The sequence below is a fragment of the Microtus oregoni genome, unplaced genomic scaffold (genome assembly GCF_018167655.1).
Source record: "Microtus oregoni isolate MIOR12 unplaced genomic scaffold, Mior012 000000F_ref0000247, whole genome shotgun sequence".
Classification (NCBI taxonomy): domain Eukaryota; kingdom Metazoa; phylum Chordata; class Mammalia; order Rodentia; family Cricetidae; genus Microtus; species Microtus oregoni.
Window position 1 is genome coordinate 6,365,508 of NW_024543059.1, and position 27,394 is coordinate 6,392,901.

Below are 27,394 nucleotides of genomic sequence, written 5' to 3' on the forward strand. Positions count from 1 at the left end.
TATTTTAAAAGTTTAGACTTGGGGAGGGGATATATGTACCATTATAAATTGTCATGCATACTCAGCACTTCGAAATATTTGTTAAAATGTATTTATTACAGGTGGGAAAATTGAACATTTCTAAAAGAAGTCACAGAGCTGGGTCAGCACCCCTCAGATCCAGCAAGAAGTTGGGTCCCTCCCAGTCCCTATAGCAAAAGGACTCTAGGTTAAGAATTATTTAGACACCAGCACCGTTATTGGAGCCAAGTTCAGGGAATACGCAGGGATGAGAGGAAGGCGGGACACTAAGGAAATAATAGACATGAATTCAAGAAAGGGTTTGAAAACACTCAGTTTTTTCCTCCGAGGTACAAATATACACACTCTAAATATTCATCCACTCCAAACAAACGTTCCTGAGTACGTAGGTTCAAACTTTGAGTTCTACACGAGCAATCGTGACCCCTGCAGGAACTTATTCAGGGGCCACACGTTGCTCTCACCCACGTTGGAGGTGCGCCTCTGGCACTGCCTGCAGCGCCGGTACTTCTCACACTGGTCCAAGAGGAACAGCTTGTCAGAAGCCCTGGGGGGAAGAAAGCAAAAGCTGATGTCGTCAAGTGTCCCCCAAATCCCTAGAAGCAGAGCGAAGAAAAGTGATGCCCCATCTCTGTTTTCAAGACTCCTACCATCACGTCCTGACTGGCCCTGCCATCTACTGCTTATCCCACATCCTGGCATCTGTGGCCTCCTCCTTTCCACTAAATCAAAGGCTTTGTGCAAATTCCCAACCTACCTTCATGCCCAGCCACACATGCCTAACAGCAAACACATAAACCCCAAGGCCACACCCACCCTCTAAGGTAGCCCTGAAGCTTTGGTGTTTGGCGCTATTTACTCTTCTCTCACTCTCTGGAAACCTTGTTTGAGAAGGGGACGAAGCTGCTGGCTGACAGGTAATTCCTAACACCTGCTGAGAACTAAGGGTTTACTTGCTTAGAAAAGTCCCAAGAGGACAGAGCTTTTGGAGAGTTGAGCACCCAGAAAGAAAGAAGAGACAAAGAAGGGGGAAAAACAAACAGGAAGCAGAAATAAAGGACTACAATGACTGATTCTCCATTTTGAAAGTTCTTGGTTCTGCAAGTCAGTCCCAAGTGCTCTCTTGTGACCCATCAACATTTCTGTAGGGACACAGAATTCTGTAAAAGTCATAAGACTGGGTCAGTGGTGCTCCCCACTTCCCCCCACCCCCATCCCAGCAGCCAGTGAGAAGTTGAGTTCAGAGAAGTTGAGTCCGGATTATGAGGGGCTGGAGGGAGAGCTATCAAAAGGAAGACCTGAGATTGAACCCTAAAACCCACATACCAGCCAGCCTAGCTTAGCTGACAAGCTTCAGGCCAAGGAGAGAACCTGTCTCAAAAAGCAAGGCTGATGGCCCCATTTAAGGTTGACTTGTGTCCTCCACAGGTTGATACAAGACACATGCACACACACACACACACACACGAGAGAGAGAGAGAGAGAGAGGGGGGGGGGGGGGGGCTAGGAAAACCTTCGAAGAAAAAGAATAATGAATAATCTAGGAAAAGATGGGAAGACCTATCTGTGCAATCCAGAAACAGGTCAGCATCGGCATATGCTAACTGCATAAACATGAATCTTGCATTTGTGTTTGCTTGTCTTTTGTTTTGTTTTTGTTTTTCACATCAACCACTTCCTTCTTCCCACCTGCTGCCTACCACAGCCTGCCCTGGGTCACCCACTCGCTAACTTGAGTTCACAGTTATTTCCTGTGACTCCCCTATCTGCTATCGTCATGTTGGCCAAGCCGTCTCTCTGGATCCAGACAAAATCTTGCTGGTGTAAGCCTCACTGCTTCTCACTGGTTTTCCACAAGACTGAAAGAAATAGTTTGAACTCACCAACTTCCACCCTCTTCCTCTTCTCTGGATCAAATAGACCCACTTCGCCTTTGGCTCAGACCACCATGCTATCCCTCATACTTTCTTTCTTACAAATGAGCTCCACCAATAGAAAATCAGATGAGACGTGCCTTTCAAGAAACTCTTAAAAGAAAGGGTGGCAGATGAAGAACCTTGCTTAAAGGACAATAATGCTGGAGCTGGAGAGAAGGCTCAGTGGTTAAGAGCACTGGCTGCTCTTCCAGAGGGCCCAGGTTTGATTCCCAGCACCCACGTGGTGGCTCACAACTGTCCAGGTCCAGGAGATCCTACACCCTTCTTCTGGCCTCCTTGGAAACCAGGCACGCAAGTGGTGCACAGACACATATGGAGAGGGAAAAAAACTTATACATAAAATAAATAAATCTTTTTGTTGTTGTTGTTTTAAAGTCAAGACTGGAGAGATCAGTTAAGAGTGTTTGCTGTTCTTGAAAATGAGTTCGGGTCTCAGAACCAAAAGGGGCCATGGTTGCCTGGAACTCCAACTCGAGGGACTCTGACCCTCTCTTCTGGCCTCCTCAGTTACACATACACACACACACACACACACACACACACACACGAATAAAAAATAAAATCTTAAGCAGTAGTGGAACAGTAGCCACGTAAACTGGTTTTTGCTATGTTTGGTCCTGATAATCTGACTGTATAGGTTGGCTTGGTTTCATTGGAATCTTAACGATTTAGGAAATCTTTTTTCATTTTATAAAATCACACCTTAAATTTCTAAAGAATTTCCATTGTTTTCAAAGTATAATAGTTTTCCATATTTTTTTTTACCCCTAAAACCCCGGTGCTAGCTGGGTCAGGCAATTATTTACATTCACTGTTTACAAGTTAAAAAAGTATGACTGGCATTAGCAGCCCTTCCACAGTTCATGCTAACTCTCAACAGCAGACTCAAATAGTAACACAGATGGAGAGGGGCCCAGCTCCACTGTGTGTAGCTCATTCTTCCCATGGTCAGGCTTTCCTATCCATCCACGAAGGTCAAGCATGGTGGTGTACAGGAGGCAGAGGCAGATGAATCTGTGAGTTTAAGGCCAGTCAGGTCTACAGAGCAAGTTCCAGTCCAGCTAGACTAAATAGCAATACCCTGTCTCAAAAAAAAAAAAAAAAAAAAAAGTCCATTAAGCTTGGATCAGAGCAGAATTCATCCTGCTTCAAAGTAGCCCTATCCAGAGAGAGTTGCAACCCTCAGCAAAGTGGAACCACCAGGGCAGAAGCAAAGATCAGGGCAGGGTCAGTGAAAACTTAACATACAGCACAGTGTTTTCCAGCCCCTTGCTCATAAAAGACATTGCTAATCAATCGCAGCAGTGTTTCCCACTAACCAGATTTGTTCTCCCCAGAGAATGCTATAGAGGGCCATGTTAATCAACTGATGGTACTCAAAGCCTCGGCCATCCTAGGGTTAGACTAACAGTGGTTCTCAACCTGGGAGCCGCACAGCAGATCTCCTTCATATCAGATACTTACATCACAATTCATAACGGTTAACAAAATTACAGTTATGAAGTAGCAATGAAAGAGTTTTATGATCACGTGAGGAATGGCATTAAAGGGCCGCAGCATTAGAAAGGTTGAGAACTACTAAGTTAAAGGACAGAAAACTCAGAGCTGATTGACAAGGATGTTTCTTGCAAGCAGAGAGTGCCTGGTTCCCACAAGGTCTTACCGCTCAAAGGCCTTCTCCTCCAGGTCCCGCTGCTTCTTCATGCACAGGCTCCTGTCCCAGTCCTCCTGCAAACACTGGTTGATCCTGTTCACCCGATCCACCTCCGCAGCTCTGTCTGCCAAGTGCCTGGAGAGAAAGGAACAGCCTGACTCCATTTGCAATGCAGGGAAGGGCCGGGACCACCATGGACGCTCTACTTCTTTTATGTTAAATTAGACAGAAAGTGTTCTGGTCCTGTTCAAGAGCCTTTAGAATGTGCAGAAACGGGGATGCTGGAAAAAGCACAGTGAAACTGCAAGCTGTCGGATAATGGATGGCTCTAAGATCTTTCATCCTGCACCATGGTTTAAATTAGCAGGACTTAAGTCCTATTCCAATTAACAAATTCAAAGGCCACTAATGCCCTTTGAAGCTAATTTGGCTCATCTGATGAACCATCCCAAATGGATTCCCTGCTCTGTGTTTCTCCCCAGCCTCTCAGCTGTCAGCAATCAGCCTACGCATCTGGTTCTTTGGGGGTTTCTCCCCTTTGGTCTCTATGTGTAGTTCAGGGTAGCTTTGAATTTTGGGTCCTCCCGCCTCAGCCTCCAGCGTGCTGGGAGCACAGAAGTGCCTTATCACAATTGGAGACAACAGGTATTTTATGCTACAAAGTGGAGTGCAGAAAGGAGAAGAGGAAGAGAAATGAGAAGAGGTAGGGGATGACTTGTAAGCAAGAAAAACGGAAGCAGAACTACCCAGCACTGACGGGAATGCTTGGCGAAGGGTGTGCCGCCCAGGAAAAGAACAAAGCTAGCACTAGGCTAAGCTATTTGCAGGAGTCATTTAAGTCTGGACCATCAGCAGGGAGATACTTGTATTAGCCCTAGTACAGAAAGAAAACCAGTGCCCTCCAAAGTATGTAACCTGTGCTATATCACTCAGTTAACACAGTGACACAAACATGCCCACCAATCAGAATGCATCTGAAACATGGTCTGGAGCCCCAAGTGAGAAGCTGAAGTTCAAGTTCAAAGAATGGATCATGAGGGGCTGGAAAGATGGCTCATGGGGCCTGAGAGATTGCCCAGTGGTTAGGGGCACTGGCTGCTTTTCCAGAGGGCCCTAGTTCAATTCCCAGCACCCACATGGCAGCTCACGACTATCTGTAACTCCAGTTTCAGAGGATCCAACAGCCTCACACAGACATGCATGCAAGCAAAACACCAATGCACATAAAAGAAAAACAAATCATTCTAAAAATTAAAAAGGAGGGGGAGGTTCATGGCAACCTAGGTAGAGTGTATTTGTTGGGCTTGGGACAACAGTGCCTATCAATGGATATGGAAATAGGTAACGATTTTAGAAATTTGATATATATCAAGGCAAGACTTTTATCCTTGTTCAGATTAGATGTGACCCTTTGTTTTTTTATCAAAATAGGGAAAAGTGTAATGCAGATAATGATTCTAACAGAATAAACGTCACAATTTAAGTACTCCCACACCCTCTATCAACAGTCACACCCACTACCATTGTGTCCTTCAGTCTATGACTGACTCACATCTAGCCAACCCAGCAGGGAGCCTAACAGACCCATAAACTATCCCACTGGGGCCATTTCTAATATTTATATAAATTTAATAATATGACTTTTTATAAGTACAACTACCTTCCAAAAATAGTGGATTCCTTGGCCAGAAGCCTTTTTGGATGGTAATTTGGGCTCATCAGAGATATAAGAATTGATGGACATTTAGAAAGAAAAAACTAGTTTCCTATGACAGTCTTGGTGGAGGCAGGAAGTAGGAAATTGATGATGGAGGGCTAGGAAGAAAACACGAGGTGTTGTGAGACTGAGCGTTAGTGCGACCTTTAAACTGTCTCCACCAGTTAGGTGACCACCTGGACGTTCTAAGAAATCAAGTGTCTGATGTTTGAACTTTGAGATCCAGGCCCTGAGAGAATTCCTTTGCCCATCCTTCCACCTACGCCATCACTTCATGATGGAAGCAGAACACACTGCGAACTTGGGGAAGGACCTAGTGCCGGGTCTCCATCTATGAGTGGAGCAGCATATCTCTAGCTCATTTAATACAACCAATGGGTAGTGCTGATGTTATGATTCTTTTAAAAAGTTATGCTGTTGGTGAGAGCAGTGGTGTACACCTTAATCCCCAGCACTCGGGAGGCAGAAGCAGACAGATCTGTGAGTTCAAGGCCAGCCTGCTCTACAAAGCATGTTCCGGGATACTCAGGGCTACAGAGAGAAACCCTGTCTCAAAAACTGGAGAACGAGGAGGAGAAAGAGGAGAAAAGGAGAAGGAGGAAGAGAAGAAGGAAGAGGAGAAGGAGGGGAAATTATATTGTGATATAAGGGAAAATGTGGAGTTGGGGCTTGAAAGAGAAGTGGAGATCAAGAGAGAGCACATCTTTTATTTAATAACATTTTCTTCATTGAATGAATTATAGTATAAAACGGAGTGAAATATGTAACCAATTTAGAATAATGGCTTGCATAAGTCCTCAATACGTTAGCTATATTTCTTCTCCGCTACTCAATACATTAGCTACATTTCTTCTCCACTATTGTTACAAAGAAAGAAAGAGTTGGGGGAGAGGAAGGAGGTGAGGAAAGGAGAGAGAAGGCAGACCCGGGCTCTCCTTACTCTCGCTGCGTCCTCTGAAGCATCTGCAGGTCTCGCCTCTGGTCCACCAGCTGGTTCAGAATGGCGTTCCTCTTGAGGCTGGCAGCCGCCTCCATCTGGTGCTTCATGCAACTCTGCTCTCGCTTTCGCTTTTCAGTCTTCATCTCGCCCTCGTCCTTACCAAAGATGGGCTCAGCAGAATCCGGCTCAAACATGGGCAGCTGGGAGGGTTTGTTCTTCACCTGGAGTGGGCAGCAGACAATGGGCAATTAGTAAGATACCAACACCAAGGTTTACGGGGACAAACAAAGCCTCGAAACCTACCAAAGGAATATTGTGTGTGCATGTTCACAGTGCTACGTGCTTATTTACAGAACTGTGTTGATGCGGTGCACGGTTTTAAAGTGATGATCACCGACTTCCTACCTGTGCATCCAACGCTCTCTTGTAGTACTGCGTTTCTTCCATCTTCTCTTTTAGGTATTGGGCTCTCTGTGCAGCCAGTCTGGTATTTAAGACACAGAGAAGGTGAGAGCCATTTTACAGTTTGAATACAGCAACACAAGTTAGCATCATATCAAAGCATGTTCCGTATTAATAGGAATGGGTACAGGATGCATAAAAGCTCATCGCTCATTCTGGGAACTCTCGTTTAAGAAAAAGGAATTCGGGTCTACAGGTTGCTGGATACTGTGTTGAACACAGGGCAGACAGGACAGGTATAAGAAGAAGGGGAGCCATATCACTCATATGGGATGAATATGGCAGGCCCCCTCCCCACCCCACGCACACACGCACACATGCACACACACACGCACACACACACACACACAAACACACACACACACAATACTTTTTAAGTCTAGATAAGGCCATGCCTATAAGTAGATTCAATATGTAATTCTTCCTTAGAAAAGTAACCGACCCTCTCATTGTACAGTCATTATATGAAACCTGCCAAGAACCTTAGTGATTAATGAAATTCATATAGTAGAGCAGGTAAATCTTAGGGCGGTATATTCTTAGGGGCGCAGAAACTAGCTTATTGTTTGTGGTGCAGTCTCTGCTCACACCACACAATGACTGTCCTGGCTTCAGCAGCAAAGGCTTCAGCAGGAGCCCCTAAGGCAGATAAAAATTTCAGGGCCTTGGCCCTATCCAGGGCCTCAGACAGCCCAACCTGAACAATAACTTTCTGCTTCCTGAAAATTTAGACTTGCGACTCCGAGTCTCCAAGCTCAAAGCGGACTAGAGGTGATGACAAGTAAAAATCTGTGGGGTAAGCAGGGGGGAAACGAATCTGCACTGCTTCTCAGCTCCTGGTTCTAGTGTCCCCTGTGTCTACGCCCTCAGGTTTGCTGGAACAAGCGATGTGCTTAGAACAAGAACTCGGCTTTGCCAGGAGGTCACTTGAGCATCTCACAGTTGGCAATGATGCCTGCTCAAGATATGTTCCTTCCTGAACTAGCGGGAAGTACTGGTGATCATAGACAGTACAGAAATGCTGCCCTATCATTCCAGTGCTCTTAGAGATTCAGTTATTGCTGAAACTAAAGAAATGGTGGCTTTCTCTTTGTGTTGCAGCTATTCCTGTGAAACTGGCTGCTTTTTGGGTTAGTTTGTTCCCGTGGCTATGGAGGTATTCATGGAATTCTGAATGCTTCTTCAATCCCACATAGAAATTAGCTTCACACAAGATGTCTGTCTTCCCGGGGGCACGTGGTGAACTCACTCCTCCGTGAGCTGCACTTGTTCCAAGCGATCCATCAGCTCCCTGTTTTGTCTTTGCTTTATTTCCTTCTCCCGCTTGCTCTCTATCTGTTTCAGGAGACTCTGGGAATATTCCCCTTGCTTGAAAGCATTGATCTCAGGACTAAGAGGTCGTTTATCAAACAGGAAGGATTTCTGAAATGAGACACAAGAGATTCTCTTCCTCTCACATACCAAGAAGTAAAGTCTACGACACAAATGAAAATCAAAGTATGACTTAGTTTCTAACATTTGAGAGGCAGAGACGGGCGGATCTCTGTGAGTTAAAGGCCAGCTTGGTTTACCAAGTGAGTTTCAGGACAGCCTTAACAGTTACACAGAGGAAACCCTGTCAAAAAGAAACAAGAAAAAAAGACTACAAAAGAAAAATTAGAGATTGAGAACCAATTGCCTAAGAAAAGGCATTGCTTAAGTTAAGTGATTAAAAAGTTTGATAGGGAACAATTTGGCAGAAAACTCACACAATCTCGTTAGTGTTGCTTATACACTATCAGTTAGTGTTGCTTATACGCTATCAGTACTCACATAAAACTCGGGTTTCTCGTTCTTGTGACTCCTTATGGCTTCAGCAACCCCGAGATTATAGGCAGCGTTTTTCTGATTCTGCTCCCTGGCAGCCATACTTTTCACCTAACAACAAGTATTTTTTTCAATTTTTAATTTAATAATAAAATACAACCTTTAAAACCCATTATTCTGCCAGGCTGTGGTGGTGCACACCTTTAATCCCAGCAGAGTCGGGCAGATCTCTGTGACTTCAAGGGCAGCCTGACCTACAAATCGAGTTCCAGGACAGCCAGCGCTGTTACACAAAGAAACCCTGTCTCAAAATAACAAAGCAAAGAGCCTTCATTCTATATTAATGAAATATATATATAATTCACATACTCCGTGAATTCAGTTCTGTCATTAATATCATTAATATCTTACAACCGGCACAGAAACCTGTCTGGATGCAATGGCACTTTCTGAAGTCCTTGTAGACATGAGGTGAGGTTTTTATTTTCCCAATTCTCGGACTCTGGACACCATCACTATAACTATAGTAAAAAAAGAACTGTGGATTTCTACTTCAAATACAGAACACAGTAACCGTATCATTATTGTAAACCATAGAAATCCGCATAAAGAAAGTGTAAAGGCAATTCTGTGTCTCCTCCACCTTTTTTGAGATAGGCTGTGACTTTAAAAGGTATAAGATTTGACCAGGGGCTGGAGAGATGGCTCAGCGGTTAAGAGCACTGACTGCTCTTCCAGAGGACCCGGGTTCGATTCCCAGCACCCACATGGCAGCTCACAACTGTCTAAAAATGCAGTTCCATGAGATCTGACACCTTCACACCAACAAACATAATAAAGTTAAGTAAATAAATAAAAAAAGTTTAAAAAAAAGATTTGACCAGATTTATATTTTATCAAAATCAAATAAAAAAATCCATCATTTTCATTTTTTTTTTTTTGAGACAAGTTGTTACAATGCATCCCTGACTAGCCTGGAAATAAATTTGTGTAGATCAGGCTGGCCTCAAACTCACAGAGATCTGTCTGCCTCGGCCTCTTGAGCTTAAAGGCGTGCACAGCTCTGCCTGGCCCATTTTCACTTTTAAAACACGGTCCTGAGGGTTGAGGGGAAGATCCATGATACATACAGGGAAATCACCAATGAAAACTTGGACACCACCTGTCTTAGTTGGGGTTTCTGTTGTGATGAAATATTATGACCAAATCAACTTGGGGGTGGGAGGTGAGCTCAATTCAACTCTCAAGTCATTCTCCATCGTTGTAGAAAGTTGGGACGGGAACTGAAGGCAGGAAGGAACTGAGCAGAGACCACGGAGGAACCCTGCTTACTAGCTTACCCTCCACAGCTTGCTCAGTCTGCCTTATACAGCGCAGAACCACCAGCCCGGGCTGGCACTGCCTCCCGTGAGCTGGACCCCCGCACCCCCATATCATTCATTGAGAACACCAGCATAGACTTGCCTGCAGACAAATCTCACGGAGGCATGCTGTCCATTAAAAGTCACTTTTCCTGAATGACCCCAGTTTGTATCAAGTTGCCATGAAACCAACCCACACACCACCTGCTTTAGCCCAGCCGCAAATGGATAATTAAATGGGTTACAGCGCAAGCATGCGCAGAACATATTCAGTTGACTCTAAGAATGGCATCCCGCGGTCCCGCTGTCCCACGGCAAACCCTCTGCCGATAAGGCATAAGGCTACCTGGTTTTTGAAGAAAGCCTCCTGGTCTTTCAGAATTTGGTACTGCTGCATGAGCCTCTCGTCCTCCATCTCTCTCCTCCTCCTCTCGTCTCCATAGTACAGCGGGAAATTCCTCTGCGCTCGTTGCAAACACACGTAGCACATTTCCTACCGTTCAGATTTCAGGACAAATCATACACTGTTTATTTTTTCATCTTCATTTACTTTATTCCCTTTGCAAGCCCTCCTAAGGCAGGGTATGTCAAGAAGCGTGTTTCATGAAAGAATAGATTGCTGAAATATACTCTCTAATACGCAATTAGCAAAAGGAAGATTACAAAGTAAATCTCCCAAGTGATATAAAGGATCTAATGAGCTCCCTGAAGAGCTGAAAATTAGAAGGGATTTGCTAGCCCCTTTCTCTTAAGTAGGAGCTCTAGGCTAATGGGCAAATTTCAGTCCAGACACTTGAGTATGCCCATAGAGTATGTTAAGGAGGAGGATTCCCAGAATTCTCTTGGAGAAACAAAAATCCGAGGATGAGTCTGCCTGGGATTGATTTAGTCGAAGGCACTATACCTGTCCTGCCTTATTATGATCCTGGCACACCGGGGCGGGAGATGTCCTGGGCTTCTCATTGTCATTTATCTGACAACTTGGAGATGGTACGCTTCAAAGACAACGGAACACAAATTAACCTTTAATACAATCTGGCCTCTGGAACAGTGATCATATTAAAGATTCTTTATATTATAGGATGGTGTGTGTGTGTGTGTGTGTGTGTGTGTAGGTATGTACACATGACAGAAGAAAGGCTTGAATCCTCTGGAGTTGGAGTTACAGACAATTGTGAGTCACTTGTTATGGGGCTGGAAATGGAAGGCAGAACCTCTGAAAGAATGGTAAGTGCTCCTAACCTAGGACATATCCCTCCAGCTCCAGGAGAGTGATAATTTTAGAGACAAATATAAACATAAAATAAAGAAAAAGGGACTGGGCATGGTGGCTCCTAAGGCAGAGGCAGGTAGATCTCTGTGAGCTCCAGGTTAGTCTGATCTACAGAGCCAGAGCAGGACAGTCAGGGATTGCACAACAGAGAGATCCTGTCTTAAAAATACAGAAAAAAGTATCTCAGTGGTTTCCTTTCGAATAGACCATGCATCCAAGTCAAGAACGTGTACTCTGTGTCAGAGCCGGGCTTGACTTCTTTTTGTGGTTTGCGGGTAGATGACATGGACAAATTATGCCATCTTGGAAACCTTGTTACCACTTCTGTGAAATGGGGATAAATTCACTCATTTCATAAAAATATAATGCCTGTTTGCTGTGTGGTTACTCTAGATGCAGGAACGCAGTGCAAACAAAACCCATACACACACAGGTCCCTAGCCTCACGGGTATATTATTCTGATGGGGACAGTCAGCCGGTAATAACTGTGTATACTCTGTAATAATCATAAATGCTATGCCCCGAAGAAATTGAGTAGTAAATCACAAATCAAAAGCTACAGGAAGGAACAACTCAGATGTCTCTTTGGGACCTCAAACAGGAAAAAATAGAAAATTTTCATTAAAATGTGGAGGAAAAAGAAACTAAGAACCAAGAATTGTCAACAAAATCCTAACCCACTTGTTCATTAAGAAGAATGACCTTCCTACAAGACAGAGAACTTGCCCAAAGAATCGTTGCAGGACACACAGGAAGACAGCAAAAAGCAGATGCCAGAAACACTGGTGTGCCTGCCGGGCCTGCGTGGCAAACTCACATTCCATTCGATCTCAATATAAAATTGCCATGTGATTCCTCAGCACTCAGAAATCAACAAAGCCTGTAGAGCTGGGAAGTCGGCTGTGAAAGCAGGCAGGCAGGTGGAATTACCGCTGCGCTACCTCTGCCTCGGCTGAGTAACCTCCATTCCTCTTAGCGAGTCTACCTTACCCTTGGTGTGTGTCTGGATTTCCCTCTAGATTATAAACCCTGGCCACCTCTACAGTCCCCATCACCTCCCACATAGAAGGCTCTCAGTCACACCAAGTAAAGGAACGAAAGGATTGCTAAGATCCTGTGTCATGGGAAGACTTCAAGGTGATAGTTAGTAAACTGCAACAGAAACAAAAGTTTACTTTTCAGGTGTCTCGGTCTTCCCGCCGCTCCCGCTTCGCTCCAGCTTGTCCAGCAGGCTGACGCTTGTTACTTTGGCAGGAGAGATGGACTGCCTATCACTGCGTTTCTTGGGTGACGAGATCTCTAGAATAAATAACAAATGCAATCAACAGTCTCTTCGGTTTTCAAACAGCTAAATAGAGCGCTAAGTAGACACATAAAATCTGACAGTTCTGACCACGGGAAAGTTTAGTATCCCTTACTTTGTTGAGACAGAATACGCCCTAGAGTTCACCTCATGCATTTGTGAGATTTATCAGGACCTGGTCAAGAACAGGAAGACGGCCACCAAACAGATGGTAGTGTAAGAGGCTGGGTGTGGGTTAAGGCAAAATACAGGGTTCCGAGAATAAAAAGCATTCGTAAGAAAAAGGAAAAAATACAGTGGCTACTTGTGAATCTAGAAGTGGTGGTTTGAATGTCAAACGTCCCCCATAGACTCCTGTATTTGGACATTCCGTCCCCAGCGGGTGACGCTGTTTGAGAAGGTGAAGAACCTTTAAGAAGGTGGGCCCTTGCTCGAAAAACAAATGAGTCACTGAAGGAGAGCCTTGAGGTTTTACAGGGGGGCTCCACTTCCTGGTCACTCTCTGCTTTTGGCTCCAGATACTTTGTGACCAGCTGGCCTCCCACGCTTAGCCCCTGGGACCCAATCACAGTCCAGAGCAAAGCTCCCCCCCCCCAACCTTAAATCACTGCTTCTAAGTTTTTTCATGACAACAAGGAAAGTAACTAATACACTAGCTTTATTTACTTTGAGCATATGAGTTCCTAAGTGACACGCATATGAGTTCCTAAGTGACACCACCCTGTTCCTAAGAGTCAAGAGGAACAGACGGTGCCCACAAACCACTGGCCTACCCCTGGCTCCTTCTTCTTTGTCTGTCGGGTCTTTCAACTTGATCTTCCTTGGTCTGTTCTCTCCACCTTCCTCGGCAATGGCCTCCATGGTTGGTTTGTTCTCTGTCTCTTTGTGCTCAATCCTAAGAAGGATTCAAGAGGTTTGTCTTCTGCACAGGTCCTGACCAGGCGACTGTGCAAACTCTCAGCTCTGGGAAGCCACCCACCACCTCTCTGACTTCACAGCAAGCCTGCTTCCTTCAAGGGGGTGCAAGGTTTGTCTTGTGAAATCAGGAGCATGAACTCCCCCTCTGGGAGGACAGATCTGGGAGCCTACCCAAACCACATACCCTTGTACCGTGGGCCCCCGAAAGAACTTAATATAAAGAAATTGCTCACACACCTCAACTTAAATTTTTTCCTTTGGTTTCAGCCTGAGCTTTCTGTCCTTTCTACATCAGTGAGAGATGTCTGTCAGCTTGAAGTCAAGAAATCATAACCTGATACAGTGTACCCCCAAATAACCATCTCCTTTCTCCTCTCCATTTCCTCATCCTCTCCCTACATAAAAATAAGAACCTATAAAGAGACAGTTTGTGAAGGGCTGTGCTGGTGGTGTGTACAATAAACTCTTGGTGCTTATACAGAGATGGTAGAGAGGGAGAAGGGAAGAAAGGGGGTGAGAGAAACAGAGGAGAGACGGACAAGGAGAGAGAAGCAGAAAATTAGTTTGGAAAACAAATATTGTCCTTTAAGAAGGAGAGCGGGTGCCTGGGTTAACCCCAAAGCAAAACACTCACCTTGGAAAGGCCAGTGCACTGTTGGGGCGCTTTCCAACGCCCTCTCTGCTCGACAGCACTGAGTCCATGGTGCCAGGCCTCTAGAGGACAGAGATAAAGATCGCGCCTGAGCTGTCGCCCAGGACAGACCAAGACACGCAGGCCCCCTCCTAGGCATTGCTACCATGGAGCTGTTTGTGTTTGTTCAGCGCTTGGAGTCCAGTATGGCGTGACCGCCTTCATCAGAGTTCGCCTGGACCGCTAAAGAGCAGTTTCACAGACGCTGCCTTTTCTCAGACCATGCCGTCTCTTTTGAAAATTGCCCTAAGAGTTGAAACGACTTCTACACACCGTTGGAAAATGAGCAAACATCCAGAAACCATCGGGAAATGAGCACAGATCGGACTTCACTCTTGGTCCACAGGACTCTAATATTAGACAGTTCAGAGAAAGTCTCTGAAGTCACGTGGCCTTCTGTCCCCCAGAACACTGCCGGCTGCTATGTGTTCCCAGGTACTAGGCTTATAGAGAGAGCAACCGGAGCTGCCTCGCAGGGTTTTAATATAATACTGTATGGAAATGTGCAGAGCATGGAACCAAGAGCTATTGTAGTTACCACTTTCTATAATAACTTCATTATTACTATTAACTAATATGTATGATTATTTATGAATTCTATAGCCTACAAAAACTTTAAAGAAAAATCTCAAAGGGGCTAGAGAGATGACTCAGAGGTTAAGAGTGTTGACTGCTTTTCCAGAGGATCCGGGTTCAACTCTCAGCACCCACAAGGCAACTCACAACAGTCTATAACTCCTTCAGGAGTTAAACATACATGCAGGCGAACACCAATGCACACAAAATAAAAATAAATAAATTTAAAGAAAAATTCCAAAAAGCAGTGTTTTGGTTTGGGTATAGTTTTGGTTTACCACCAAAATATGCACAAAAAATTCCCAAGAGGGCTATTTTCAGGATCACACGAAGGTTTAAATTATAGGACATCTGCCGGTCAAACTGCCACTCCCCACCACATTTCACAGTGTTTACAGAGTGAATGAGATGTCAAGGGTGCCGATTAACCCAGAGGTCCAGGCTAAATTCACCCATCAAGCTAGCTGCCCTGTAGCCTGTGTTCTTAGCCCCCTCACATGCTGTGAGTACGGTACTATAAAATGTCCAGAATTATGAATTTCTACTGCTTTTTCCATTCCTTGGGTAGTACTTCTTTTTTCAAACTTGATTTGAAGTTCTTTGTCTTGCTTGTCAAGGAACTGGCTGCCTGTACCACACATTTCCACACACTTGGGAAAAGGGTCACTTAAAATACGTCAACACGAGCTTTTCTTTTATCTGTTTGCATTTAGAGCGGGGTAGAGGCGGGACATTGAAACAGGGCCTCTCTACATACCCTGTCCTGGAACTCACTATGTAGACCAGGCTGGCCTCAAACTCACAGAAATCTGCCTGTCTCTGCCTCCCAAATGCTGGGATTAAAGACTTATATCACCATGCCTGTCCCGAATAGACATTCTTAATGAAAGCATACCCACATTTGATTCAGAACCATAGACTGAAAAAAAAAAAAAAAAGGGGTTGCATGATGGTTAGTTTCAGTTGTCAGCTAGATCCTATTTAGAATTCCTGGGAAGACAAGTCCCACGAGGGACTGTCTACTTCAAGGTGGCCTGTGGGCGGACCTGTGGGCGTGTCTGTGGCATGCCTGTGGGGAACTATCTCAATTGCCTTCCTCCGTGTGAAAAGATGCAGGCTGAAAGGGGACAGCACCATTCCCTAGCTTTGGTCCCGGGACCACAGTGCAGACTGTGGATGCCGTGTGTTTAGCTGTTTTAAGTTCCTGCCTCCGTGACGATCTTTCCTGGAAGACCGAGCTAACATAAACCCTTTCCGCCAGGCTATTTTATCACAACAACAGAAAACGAAACCAGGAAAGCTTAGAAGCAAACAACTTACATTTGCCAGGGCTTTGCTCAAGGCGCCACTTCCGTCCATCGAGCAAAGGAAGTCCTTGTAAAATCTCATCTTCACTTTGCTGTCTCTGATCAAAAGGACCCCAATTCCTTTGAATGTGAACTCCACGTTTTGTTTGACAGATATGGATCGTGATAAGAAAAGCAATGTCTCCTTAACACATCCTTCTATAGTGTCCCTGTTAAATGGTCCCTCCAGGGATATCATGACAAAATTAAGTGGGACAACTGGAATATCACCTGGAGGAGAAAAAGACAGAGCGGGGAGATGGAGATTATACTAAAGACATATTGTGTACACTTTATTCACCTGACTAATATTAAAAAATAAAATTGTCCATATTTTCCCCTTATATTTGTACTATTATTGCAGATAATGAATATAAGTGGTCACTAATACATGCTAATTAGTACAATGTCACCTAAAAGTACAATGCATTTTGCTCATGATAAAAGTAACTGACTATCTAAATAGTAGACAAGGGTTTGGTTTTTTGGGGAACAGAGCGGTGACAAACTGTTTCTATCCATCGTTTTCTGAGGTTTTCAGATCTTTCAAAACACTCTTCAGCAGTATTTATGGATGTCTTCTGGCTGTTGTCCCATCTTTGGGTAGTTACAAATATTTGTGAATGTTAAGTGTTTGAAAAGATAGCCATCTCATCTTTCAGGAAACTAAATCTGATACAGAGGTATCAGACCAGACAAGACACAGAAAGCTTTCCTTCCCAGAGAGCTCACAAACACATGTTAAAGGAGCAAGATGGTAGCAGCTTGAAGAAAGCAGGGTCCAGCTGGCTACAACTGATGTAGGAGTTCTGCAAGGCCCACTGATCAGAAAAAAGGACAAGCAGCGGAGATGGTGGAGACACCATGACAAGGACGATTCATTGGGTAAGGGCACGTGCCACCAAGCCTGGGGGCCTGAGTTCAATCCCCAGGACCTAAGTGGTGGAAGGAGAGCAATGACACCCCTAAGTTGTCCTCTGACCTCCACATGCATCCTGCAGAACAAAACACACACACACACATAGACATACACACACACACAAACATAGACATACACACACACACAGACATACACATACACACATAGACATACACACACACACAGACATACACTTACACACAAACATAGACATACACACACACATGGACATACACACAGAGACATACACATAGACATACACGTACACACAGACATACATGTACACACACAGATATACACATACACACACAGACATACACATACACACACATATAGACATACACACACATATAGACATACATACACATACATACACACACATACATACACACACATACACATACACACAGACATACACACACACAGACATACACACACACAGAGACATACACACACACATAGACATACATACACACACAGACATACATACACACACACATACACACACAGACATACACATACACACACACATACACACACACATAGACATACACATATACACATACACAGAGACATACACACATACACACAAACACACACACACATTAAAATAAATATTTAAAATTTAGAAAGCAAACAAAATGAACTTCAGAAAGACTTTAACTTCCACTTTAACTTCCAAAAGCACCATGTGGGATTTGAGTCTCTGAAACCAGAAACTAAGGCAGCGCTGGCCAAAGTTTACCCTTTCCGTTCGTCTCCACAGGCCAACACACTTCTGGGGGAAAGTTTCAGCTGTTAAAACGATTTACCAGGAGAGAATACTTTGTTCTGCTTGAGTCCGTGGGTCTGCACTAACTTCTCCGCCATGATAAACACGGGCCTCTGCACTAGAATAGACTTGTGGTTCCCGACCTCGAGCTTCTGCCTCGTGAAGGTGAAAGTTCCAAGTCCGGGAATCTGAACTCCCTGAAAGGGAAAAAGAAGACAAGAAGAACAACACACACTATTCCGTTAAAGGGTGAAGGTTTATAGCCATTCGGTCACCAAAAAGAAAGAGGAGATTGGGGTTTACCGAGTTCATATTCAGCAGTCTCTGTGAGTTCTTAGAAGCGGTATATCTGTGAAAATATATGCTTATGGGCACCATAGCTTTTAGAATTCCATAACAAATATTGTTCTTGTCCTAAACTATATGACATAAATTCAATCATTTTCCATTTAATGAAATCCTTGTTTTCTTGTTCCCTCAGATTTTAGGTTCCCTATTTAAAGTCAGAAAACACACTAGTGGGACAGGGCAGGGGATGGTTGAAAATGAGCAAGCACAATCGTGTGTGTAAAAAAACGTCTTCATGAACAGTGCTTCTGTGTTAACTACTGAAATGGGATAAGGAGACAGGATGAAGTGGAACCCGACAAACCAGCACCCAGGAACCTCCTACAGTGTAACCCTGGCCACTGAGTTTATGCAAATGCCCCTGGGATACCCTAAAGATGTCATATACCAATGGTTGCAAACTCAAATCTATAGGAACAGAAGGAAAAAGCCATGGAGTGAAGGGAGCCTACTAGAACGTGTGCTGGCCAGGACACGCATGCTTCATGTAAAGGGAAGAGCACCTCGTGGCCTGCATCCGTGACTGTGTGCAAAAATGAAAGACAGGGGCTGGAGAGATGGCTCAGTGGTTAAGAGCACTGACTACTTTCTAGATGTCCTGAGTTCAATTCCCAGCAACCATATGGTGGCTCACAACCACCAGTAATAAGATCTGGTGCCAAGTTCTATCTGCAAGGACACATGCCGGCAGACCATTATATACATAATAAATAAATAAATCTTTTTAAAAAATGAAAGACAATATCATTACCCCTGTTGAGTTTTCAAGAAAATGGTGAGAAAAATGCAATTTTAAGTAATGATAAATGATTCAAATTCCCAAACCAGACAAAATAAGTTTGAAGGGTTCGTTCAGCCATAGACAGCAACAGTTAGGACACATGCGTAAATTATAAAAGGTCCACAAACTCTTAACTGCCTCCAACTCTGGCAAAATCCTCACCTGGTTCTACAGCCTTTAAAGCCAACACTTGACCTGAGGAAAAAGCCCAACCACAGGCAGTTTCTAATTTTGCGCTAGCTGAATTTAGTTTCTGTATTTACATATTCCAATTAAGACTTATTCCCTCAAAAATGGCAGACAAGTTTATCCCTTCCCACACCCATGCTGGGAGCTGACAGACTGCAAACAGATCTCATTTAGTTCTTTACAGAAACCCAGACTGAGCAGTCCTGCATTCCTGCGTCTCTGTCATTAAGAGAGTTATGAATGTGTTATCTAAGGTTAACACCCAGCTTGCCACAAGTTCTACATGTATCATAAAGTGAAAATAGAAAAGGAGTGATGGCAGGCAGTGGTGGCGCATGCCTTTAATCCCAGCACTTGGGAGGCAGAGGCAGGCGGATCTCTGTGAGTTAGAGGCCAGCCTGCTTTACAGAGTGAATCCCACAACAGCCAGGGCTACATAGAGAAACCTGTCTCAAAAAAAAAAATAATAATAATTAATTAATTATAATTAAAAAATAAATAAAAAGGGGGGGGGGGGCTACTGGAGAGATGGCACTGCCTGCTCTTCCAGAGGCGGGGAATTCAATTCCCAGGAACCACATGGTGGCTCACAGTCATCTGTAATGAGATCTGGCGCCCTCTTCTGGCCTGCAGGGGGACATGCAGACAGAGCACTGTATACATAAATAAACAAACCTTTATTAAAAGTAAAATAAAATACTAAAGGAGTGACCGCAGACCAGAATGGCTCTAAATCTACCGCACTACTCCCAGCAAAAATACGCAAGTCTGCAGAAGAAATATCTAACTACCGTGCTGAGACTGGAGTGGAAAACCTACCTTATGCATAGCTAGCTGCTTTTCCACAAATTCTGACACATTCCCCCAGATGGTAGAGACTTCTGAAATTCAAAGGAAAAGGAAAACAATCTATGTGAGCAATCATGTAATAGTATTTTAATCCTCACAAGCAAAAGTGTAATTATAAAAGGAATAAATGGTAGTAACTTCTAATGCATAGAGAACTAACAAAATCATTCCCCAAAATTAATGTTCCTGCTAACAAAAGCTTATGCCTGTAACCTCCGAAGATATGACTTTAATTACAGCAATAATGGGGCTGGGGACTGTGGTATGCGGGACCCTAGGATGAATCTTCCGTACTACGACAAAGGGTTGTGTAACTCAGTAGGAGAGTGCTTACCAAGCACAAGGCCCTGCATTCAATCCTTAAGGACCAAGTAGCAGTAATAACAGTGCAAATAATAATGTACAAAAAACTTTTCTATAATGAAGGGAAGTAAGTCATGTTTCTTTTTCTTTAATTATTATAGAGCCCTTCAACCCTTTCCCATGGTCCCCATGCTCCCAATTTACTCAGGAGATCTTGTCTTTTTCTACTTGGTCATGTTTCATTTTATCTTATACATGGATATAATGATATTTTGTGTTTTAAGAAATAAAGCTTGCCTGAAAATAAAAAGGCAGAGAGCTAAGCCGCCAGAGGCCAGGGAGTGGCGGCACACACTTTTAATCCCAGAACTCCGGAGACAGGCATAGAGATCTCTGTTAGTTCAAGGCCACCCTGGGCTCTGCAAGACTGGATCTGTCTAAAAAAGAAACAGAGTTCACACAAAGGTGTGACCTTGGGATCCCAGCACTAGGGAGATGGAGACAGGAGCGATATGGCTGGGCAGAGAGAGGAATATAAGGCACACGGAGACAGGAGCTCAGTGCAGTCTGAGGTTTGGTGGAGACAGATGAGTCTGGATATGCATCTGAGGACAGGATGGCCCCTTCAGTCTGAGCATTGGTAGAGGTAAAAGAACTCTCTAGTATCTGGTCGTTCGCTTCTCTGATCTTCAGCATTAACCCCTGTATCTGACTCTGGGTTTTTATTATTAATACCAATTAGCATTCAGGCTACGCATGGAGTTTTAGCCAACTATAATCTTTTTTCTTTTTTCTTTTTTTTTGGTTTTTCAAGACAGGGTTTCTCTGTGGCTTTGGAGTCTGTCCTGGAACTAGCTCTGTAGATCAGGCTGGTCTCGAACTCCCAGCGATCCGCCTGCCTCTGCCTCCCAAGTGCTGGGATTAAAGGCATGTGCCACCATCGCTATAATCTTTTTTCTTAATGACTCATTGAACACCTATTTCTGAAGTGTTCACTGTGGGTCACGTGACTGATATGAGCATGAACTCATACTATTCCATAGCATAAGGTCAAGGGCTACTAATGACAAGAAAGACCGCCTGTCTGCTCAATACATTAACTGTCCCTACGCATCGGCTCGTGTGAAATTCTCGAGTGCAATTTCCATGTTCACTGGTAGAGATCCGCTGTCCCCCTCTCATTGTTCACTAGGCTCCCTGATCCTCCCAATCTGCCGCTGCTAGTCTGTTATGTCCTGGAAACAACAAATATACTAATATATCCACAGTAGTAACTTATAAAAACTAACTGTGGGTAGGGCCCCCAGGCTTTGTCTTTGAATTAAGTTATTGACTTCACAATTCTACTTTGATCTGAAGGCTTTCTGTATTTTTTCCTTGTACTAAATTGAGTTCTCCTCCCTGTAACCCCAAAAAGCTGCCAAAAAATAGTTATTAATGTTGATGTGAAAAATGTACGTAGTCTGGACATGAGTCGGACTTAACAATAGAGAAAATTACGTCTGTATTACCTCGCCGTCCTATAAGTCTAGTCATATATTATTGGTGATAATTTCTAATTTAGGAACTTTTTACAAATCAAGAAAGCTAAGTTTTAAGTATTCAAATAAAAGACCAAGAAAGGTGACTTCTACTGGACTGCCACTTGGAGACATGGAAGAAGCTAGCAACGAAAGGTCAGCTCTTCTCTAACAATGCAAACTGGTATTTTTCCGTTAATGGATTAAACTGCTAACTAAAGCAGGACGACTGCAGTCGTTAATTCTGATAAACCAGGGCTATAAAATACTTTTTACCAACAATGTGCCAGGGAACAGGCAAGTTTGATGGACAGAAAGTAGCCGTCGTTCTCATGAGCATCTTGGAACAAGTTGAATAGTAGATATTCATGGCCAACGACATGAGGGCAACTCGCCGCAGTGAACACGGGCCCACTGCGAACTTTACCTTCCCCCCCACTGTGCCCCACCCTACAGTAGTTACCCCTTCCCTCCTTACCCAATAGCCCAAAGGAGTCTACCCCTTTCTGCTAAGAACTAAGAATGTCTGTCAAAGCCCAGGGGCGGCGCTGCACACTTTTAATCCCAGCAGTTGAGAGGCAGAGGCAGATGGGTCTCTGAGTTCCAGGTCAGCCCAGTCTGCTTAAGAGAGTTCCAGGACAGTCAGTGTTACATAGCGAGACCCTGTCTTGAAAAAAGAAAATGAAAGAAGAAAAGAAAGAAAGAAAGAAAGAGAGAGAGAGAGAGAGAGAGAAAGGAAAAGAAAAAGGAGGGGAGAGGAAGAAGAAAAGGGGAAGTCTGTCCATTGTCAATCAGTCCCAACTATGTAACTATATATGGAGTTTAAACCCTCATTGACACCATAAAAGCAATTAACTCACTAACAGAAATCTTACCATCCCTGTTTACATGGAGAAATTTCAGAGTTACAGTGTGAAAACCGACAGTCCATGACTAGACATAACAGGCAGTTCAGACTTGAGGAAAATTATCTATACCAACGAGGAAATGATTTAACAAAGGCCAGGAGAAAGTGTGTACTTTGTAACCAAACCCTGGTGAAAAGTCTCCGGTTTAACCGGGAGTCTGAGCAGGCTCCTTGGTCACTGAGATGAGGGATCGAAGTCGTTGTAATGTTTTATTCAATAGAGTAGGACAGGCAGAGTTAATTATTTAAACTGAAGTTTGGTATTTCTCCCTGGAGAAAGAGGCTTTCGGCCTCTGCAGCCCAATTAGAATAGATCTGTTAATGTTGTCTATCAGGATTTCTAAACCATTTGTTCTGATGACCGAGCTTTAGGCGGATTACCGCTAAATCTCAGAATAAAAATAATTTCAACCCCATCTAAAGATCATTTTAAATGTAACCCATGACAACAGGCTAAAAAGGAAAAGTCTGATCATTTGACAAAATTCAGCACACAGGCACACACACACACACTCAGAAAACTAGTGTGTTCATTTACTTTGCTTAAGGACAATGAAATAGCCAAGGTGGCTAACTTAAAAAGGAAAGAGGTTTGTTGAGCTCAGAGTTTTAGAGGAGTCTCGAGTTCAAGAAATTCAGAGAAACCCTGCTTGAAAATCCAAGATAGATAGATAGATAGATACTATATATGTCAAATATATTCTTCTTCTTCTTCTTCTTCTTCTTCTTCTTCTTCTTCTTCTTCTTCTTCTTCTAAGACAGGGTTTCTCTGTGTAGCTGTGTGTCCTGGAACTCACTGTATAGACCAGGCTGGCCTCGAACTCAGAGATCCGCCTGCCTCTGCCTCCCAAGTGCTGGAATTAAAGGCATGCACCACCATCACAGGGCTAAATATGCATATATTTAACAAAAGCTCTTATTGTGGATCTGGAGAGATAGCTCAGCAGTTAAGAGCACTGACTGCTCTAGTGGAGAACCCAGCTTCAGCTACCAGCGCCTAAGTCTGGCTTCTTACAACTTCCTGTAACCGCCAGCTCCAAGGGATCTGACATGACATCATCTTGTGGCTTCCCCTGGCACCCACACACATAGATGCACACACACATAGATTAAACAAAATTGTTTTTAAAGTTATTTTATCATGTATCCTCTTTGGTAGCATTTAGTTCAAATATAAATTTACACCTATTTGTGTTTTGATTAGTGTGTATCTATTTGTGTTTTGATTAGTGTGTATCTTCCCCACTGATTGTAAATCATTGGGGCTTTTAGTAACCATCAGTTCTTTAGGGCTCAGCATACAGTAGGACTTGAAAGAATATGTATATAAAGAAGGTGGAAAGTATTTCTAAAGTCATAAAGTTATCTTCTATACTTCTTTCAAAAACTTGGCAGGAACAATTAGGAGAGATGCTTGAGAAACGAAAAAAACAACACTACTTGTTCGTATTTATTTTGTCTGCTCAACAATCTCAATTATAAATGGCTAATAGTAGCTTGCTTCTCTAGAGCGCCCTCCCGTGGACGGCCCCTATCATAGACAGATGCCAAAGCGCTTTGGTGATGGGGTGGGGTGGCGCGCTTTCCTAAAGGGGGCGGGGGGGCTGTGTGTCTCATCTCCGATTGCCCTCTGAGTTTTCTGTGAAAATTGTCTGTCGATAAGCGTCACTTTTCATTAACACACTCGCAAGGCATCAAGGAAAGTACAAATATGTGTTCTGTGTCCAACTCTGAAAAGGAGCCATTCGGGACTCCAGTTGGACCACAAGGGCTTTGCTTTCAGTACTTAATACTAATCAGGCCGTGTGTGGATTGTTTTGTTTTGTTTTTGAATGAAAATCCTGAGCGGAAGAAAATGACACCGTAAGCTCTGAGTCACGTCTGTAGCACAGTAAGGTACACCCCCAAGCCCCGGCATTAAGTCGCTTACCCTCCTGGCTCAGCGAAGGCAGTGTGGGCAGCACCTGCCTGCACAGGTCCTGAAAAGCCGGGGCAATCCTGTCCAACATCTTCGGTCCCAGATGACTCCGGGGTGGGTCCTTGATGGATAGTCTCTTCTTTGTTATGTGGACTTTGCACTAAAAGGATTTTTCCACCCTCCAGCACTCTTTGCCTAGAATTTGGGGTGGTTCTTTGAAATCAAAAATTGCTCTAAAAATCTTAAAATGTATTTTTCCTTAAATAAACGTTCTTTGTGGCCACCCCTCCCCCAGTGATCTGGCTCGCTGATAACCTGTTCCCTCAACACGAAGACAGAGCTCCGTCCCTCTTAAGCCAGAAGTGCAAATCTCGCTCCCATCCAAACAGCGAGGTCCTCAGGCAGATGGAGGCCTGGGGATCTCTGAACTAAGAAGGCCTTAGGAAAGGAAGTGCTGAAAGCGTTGCTATGACGCGACAAAGACTGACTCGGTTGCTAGGGCCTCAAGGCCCGGCCCCCTAAAAGAATCCAGTCTCTAGGCTGCTCAAGAACTCAGGCAGAAATGCTAGAACTCAATTTAAAAAATAAAAAACAAAAATAAACAAACAAACAAAAAAAAAGCAAAAAACCTTTCTTCCTTCCCTCTTACCCAGGGCAGCAGGGAGACTTGGCCTTGAAGGTGGTCCAAATCTCGAGTGTCGAGAGGACAGGTGGTGGGGTGGGGGTGGGGGTGTGAGGAGGAAGGGTGTGCATTTTGCCGACAGCAATGTAGGTTAGAATCTGTGGATCTAATTGAGGATTTGAGTTTAGCTGAAATTTATCTCTTGTCTTTGTTTTGTTTTGTTTCCAGGAGGCTCCTCTCTTAGGAAATGGAGGGCTGGAAAAAATAAAGGCAGAGTTTATGCATTTACTCCCCTCCCCTCCCCTATTTCTCATTTCCCTACCCTGTGGAGGAGGGAATGGGGCAAACCTACAGACCTCCTCGGTGTTCTCCCTCCTAAGAGTGCACGTCCACCCCCTACACACACACACACACACACACACACAGATGGAGCATTTATTTGAGTAGCCTCCCTTTCTGGACATTAGGAATAATGCTCCCGCAAGTATTCTCTTACAAGGCTTTTACATTTTTTGCTAATATATTCTCTTCCCTGAGCATGTGTAACTCAGTGTACACTGGCGTCATGGGAGAGGCATGCGATTGGTTTAGATAGTGCCAAGCACGTTTCCACGGCGCTTGTTGCTATGGAGAGGCGAGAGGAGCTGTTGGCATGTGCCGTGGACAGAGGGCAGACGTGCTAGACCACCTGAAAGGGAAAGGGGTTGTTCCACAGCCACCGTTTTCAAACATCTCATCATGCAAACTCCAAAACCAAACAAGGAGACTTGGCCGCTTAGAACAATAAAGCCGCAATCCCTACGCTTGAGCCAGGCTGCCTTTGCCTATGCTGCACTCGTGATTAATAGAGATCTGTTTGCAATGCATCTTTATGCCTCCTCACAGTCGTACTTGGACACTATCTTACTTAGGGTTTCTTTTGCTGACACCATGACCACAGCGGCTCTTACAAAGGAAAACATTGAATTGGGCTGGCTTGCGTTTTCAGAGGTTCTGTCCATCTTCGCCACAGTGCAACGACAAAACCAAGCTCATACAGGCATTCTACACCAAAATCCACCTTGTGTGCACAGAGTAATTTTTTAAATCATTGAGATAATTAACTTTCTTCTCTTCTTCCTTGTTTCCGGGGGAAAGCTAAGCATTCCCAACACGCCTGGAGCACATGCCACATCTAGTTCTTGGAAACGAAAACTTGCTCTGCTCGTGCTCTGGAAAATGCTATTGCAAGAGCAAGATCAACTCACGTAGAAGAGGTCGTCCAAAATTTAATTCTCACCATCTGCCCTGAAAGCCCAACAAACTAGTTGAACTGAACTGACCCAGGCAGGCCTGCCAGACAACTGCAATCTTCAATGTCCTCAGGGGGAAAAAAAAAAGTCTAAATAACTCATACCTCTATCAAATCATTGATTAGGCAGAAGAGATTTTAAGGGGAAAAAATTGTTTTATATGTACGGGTGTTTTGCCTGCACATAACTCTGTGCACAACATGCATGTCTGGTATCCTTGGGGACAAAAGGCATCAGACCCCCTGGAACTGGAGTTTATAGACATCTGTGGGCCACTGTGTTAGGAACTGGTTCCTCTCAAAGAACAGCTGTGCTAACCACTGAACCATCTCTCCAGTCCCAGAAGCGATTCTGCCTAGGTAAAAACAAGTGGCTACATGAGCAGAACGGACTCACTTGAGCTCTGGGTTAGTTCTGTGGCTTGGGGAATCCAGGGCCCTGGCCACACACACACTGGGGACAATCACTCTGTCAAGTGTCTGGGTTAGTTCTGAGGCTTCGGGAATCCAGGGCCCTGGCCACACTCACGCACACTGGGGACAATCACTCTGTCAAGTGTCTTGGAATCGGCTAGTGCTGTCGAGCAGCCGGCGGCAGCAGCCACTCGCTGTTGAGGTACAAGGCGGAACCATCGTTTCTTAGCAAGGATCGAGCACAATCACTGTACGCAGAGCCCAGTAACGAGACTTCTGACTGAAAAAAGCCAGAGGAGAATAAAGAATAACTTGGAAAAAAAAATAAAAGTCATACCATATACAAAGTCTACCAAACTCTGACAAGGTAAGAAATTACCAAAGAGCAGAGTTGGGGGGGGGGGGTAGCTCAACTAGATCCTTGTTTCAAAAGACGGCAAACTGATCTCACACGTAATTCCACACAGGCTTGTACTGTTAAAGACACCATTAATACAGACCACCTATCTTTCGCCTTGTAAAGACAAAAGACACTCTATCACTAGCGAGCTATTT

General features: G+C 44.1%; 1 protein-coding gene across 1 annotated transcript; it reads right to left on the minus strand.

Annotated features, from left to right (window-relative positions):
- Nucleotides 1-426: 426 nt before the first annotated feature.
- Nucleotides 427-24,782, minus strand: Ccdc81 (coiled-coil domain containing 81). The gene is made up of 15 exons (XM_041656669.1): nt 24,525-24,782; nt 19,835-19,896; nt 17,738-17,894; nt 15,981-16,237; nt 14,028-14,107; nt 13,249-13,370; nt 12,348-12,471; nt 10,803-10,893; nt 10,245-10,391; nt 8,544-8,648; nt 7,981-8,153; nt 6,675-6,753; nt 6,270-6,490; nt 3,622-3,747; nt 427-568 (listed from the first exon to the last, which is right to left on the minus strand). Exons 1-15 carry the CDS (start codon nt 24,601-24,603, stop codon nt 427-429), a joined length of 1,965 nt encoding a protein of 654 aa, XP_041512603.1. The 5' UTR covers nt 24,604-24,782.
- Between the last annotated feature and the right edge of the window lie 2,612 nt (nt 24,783-27,394).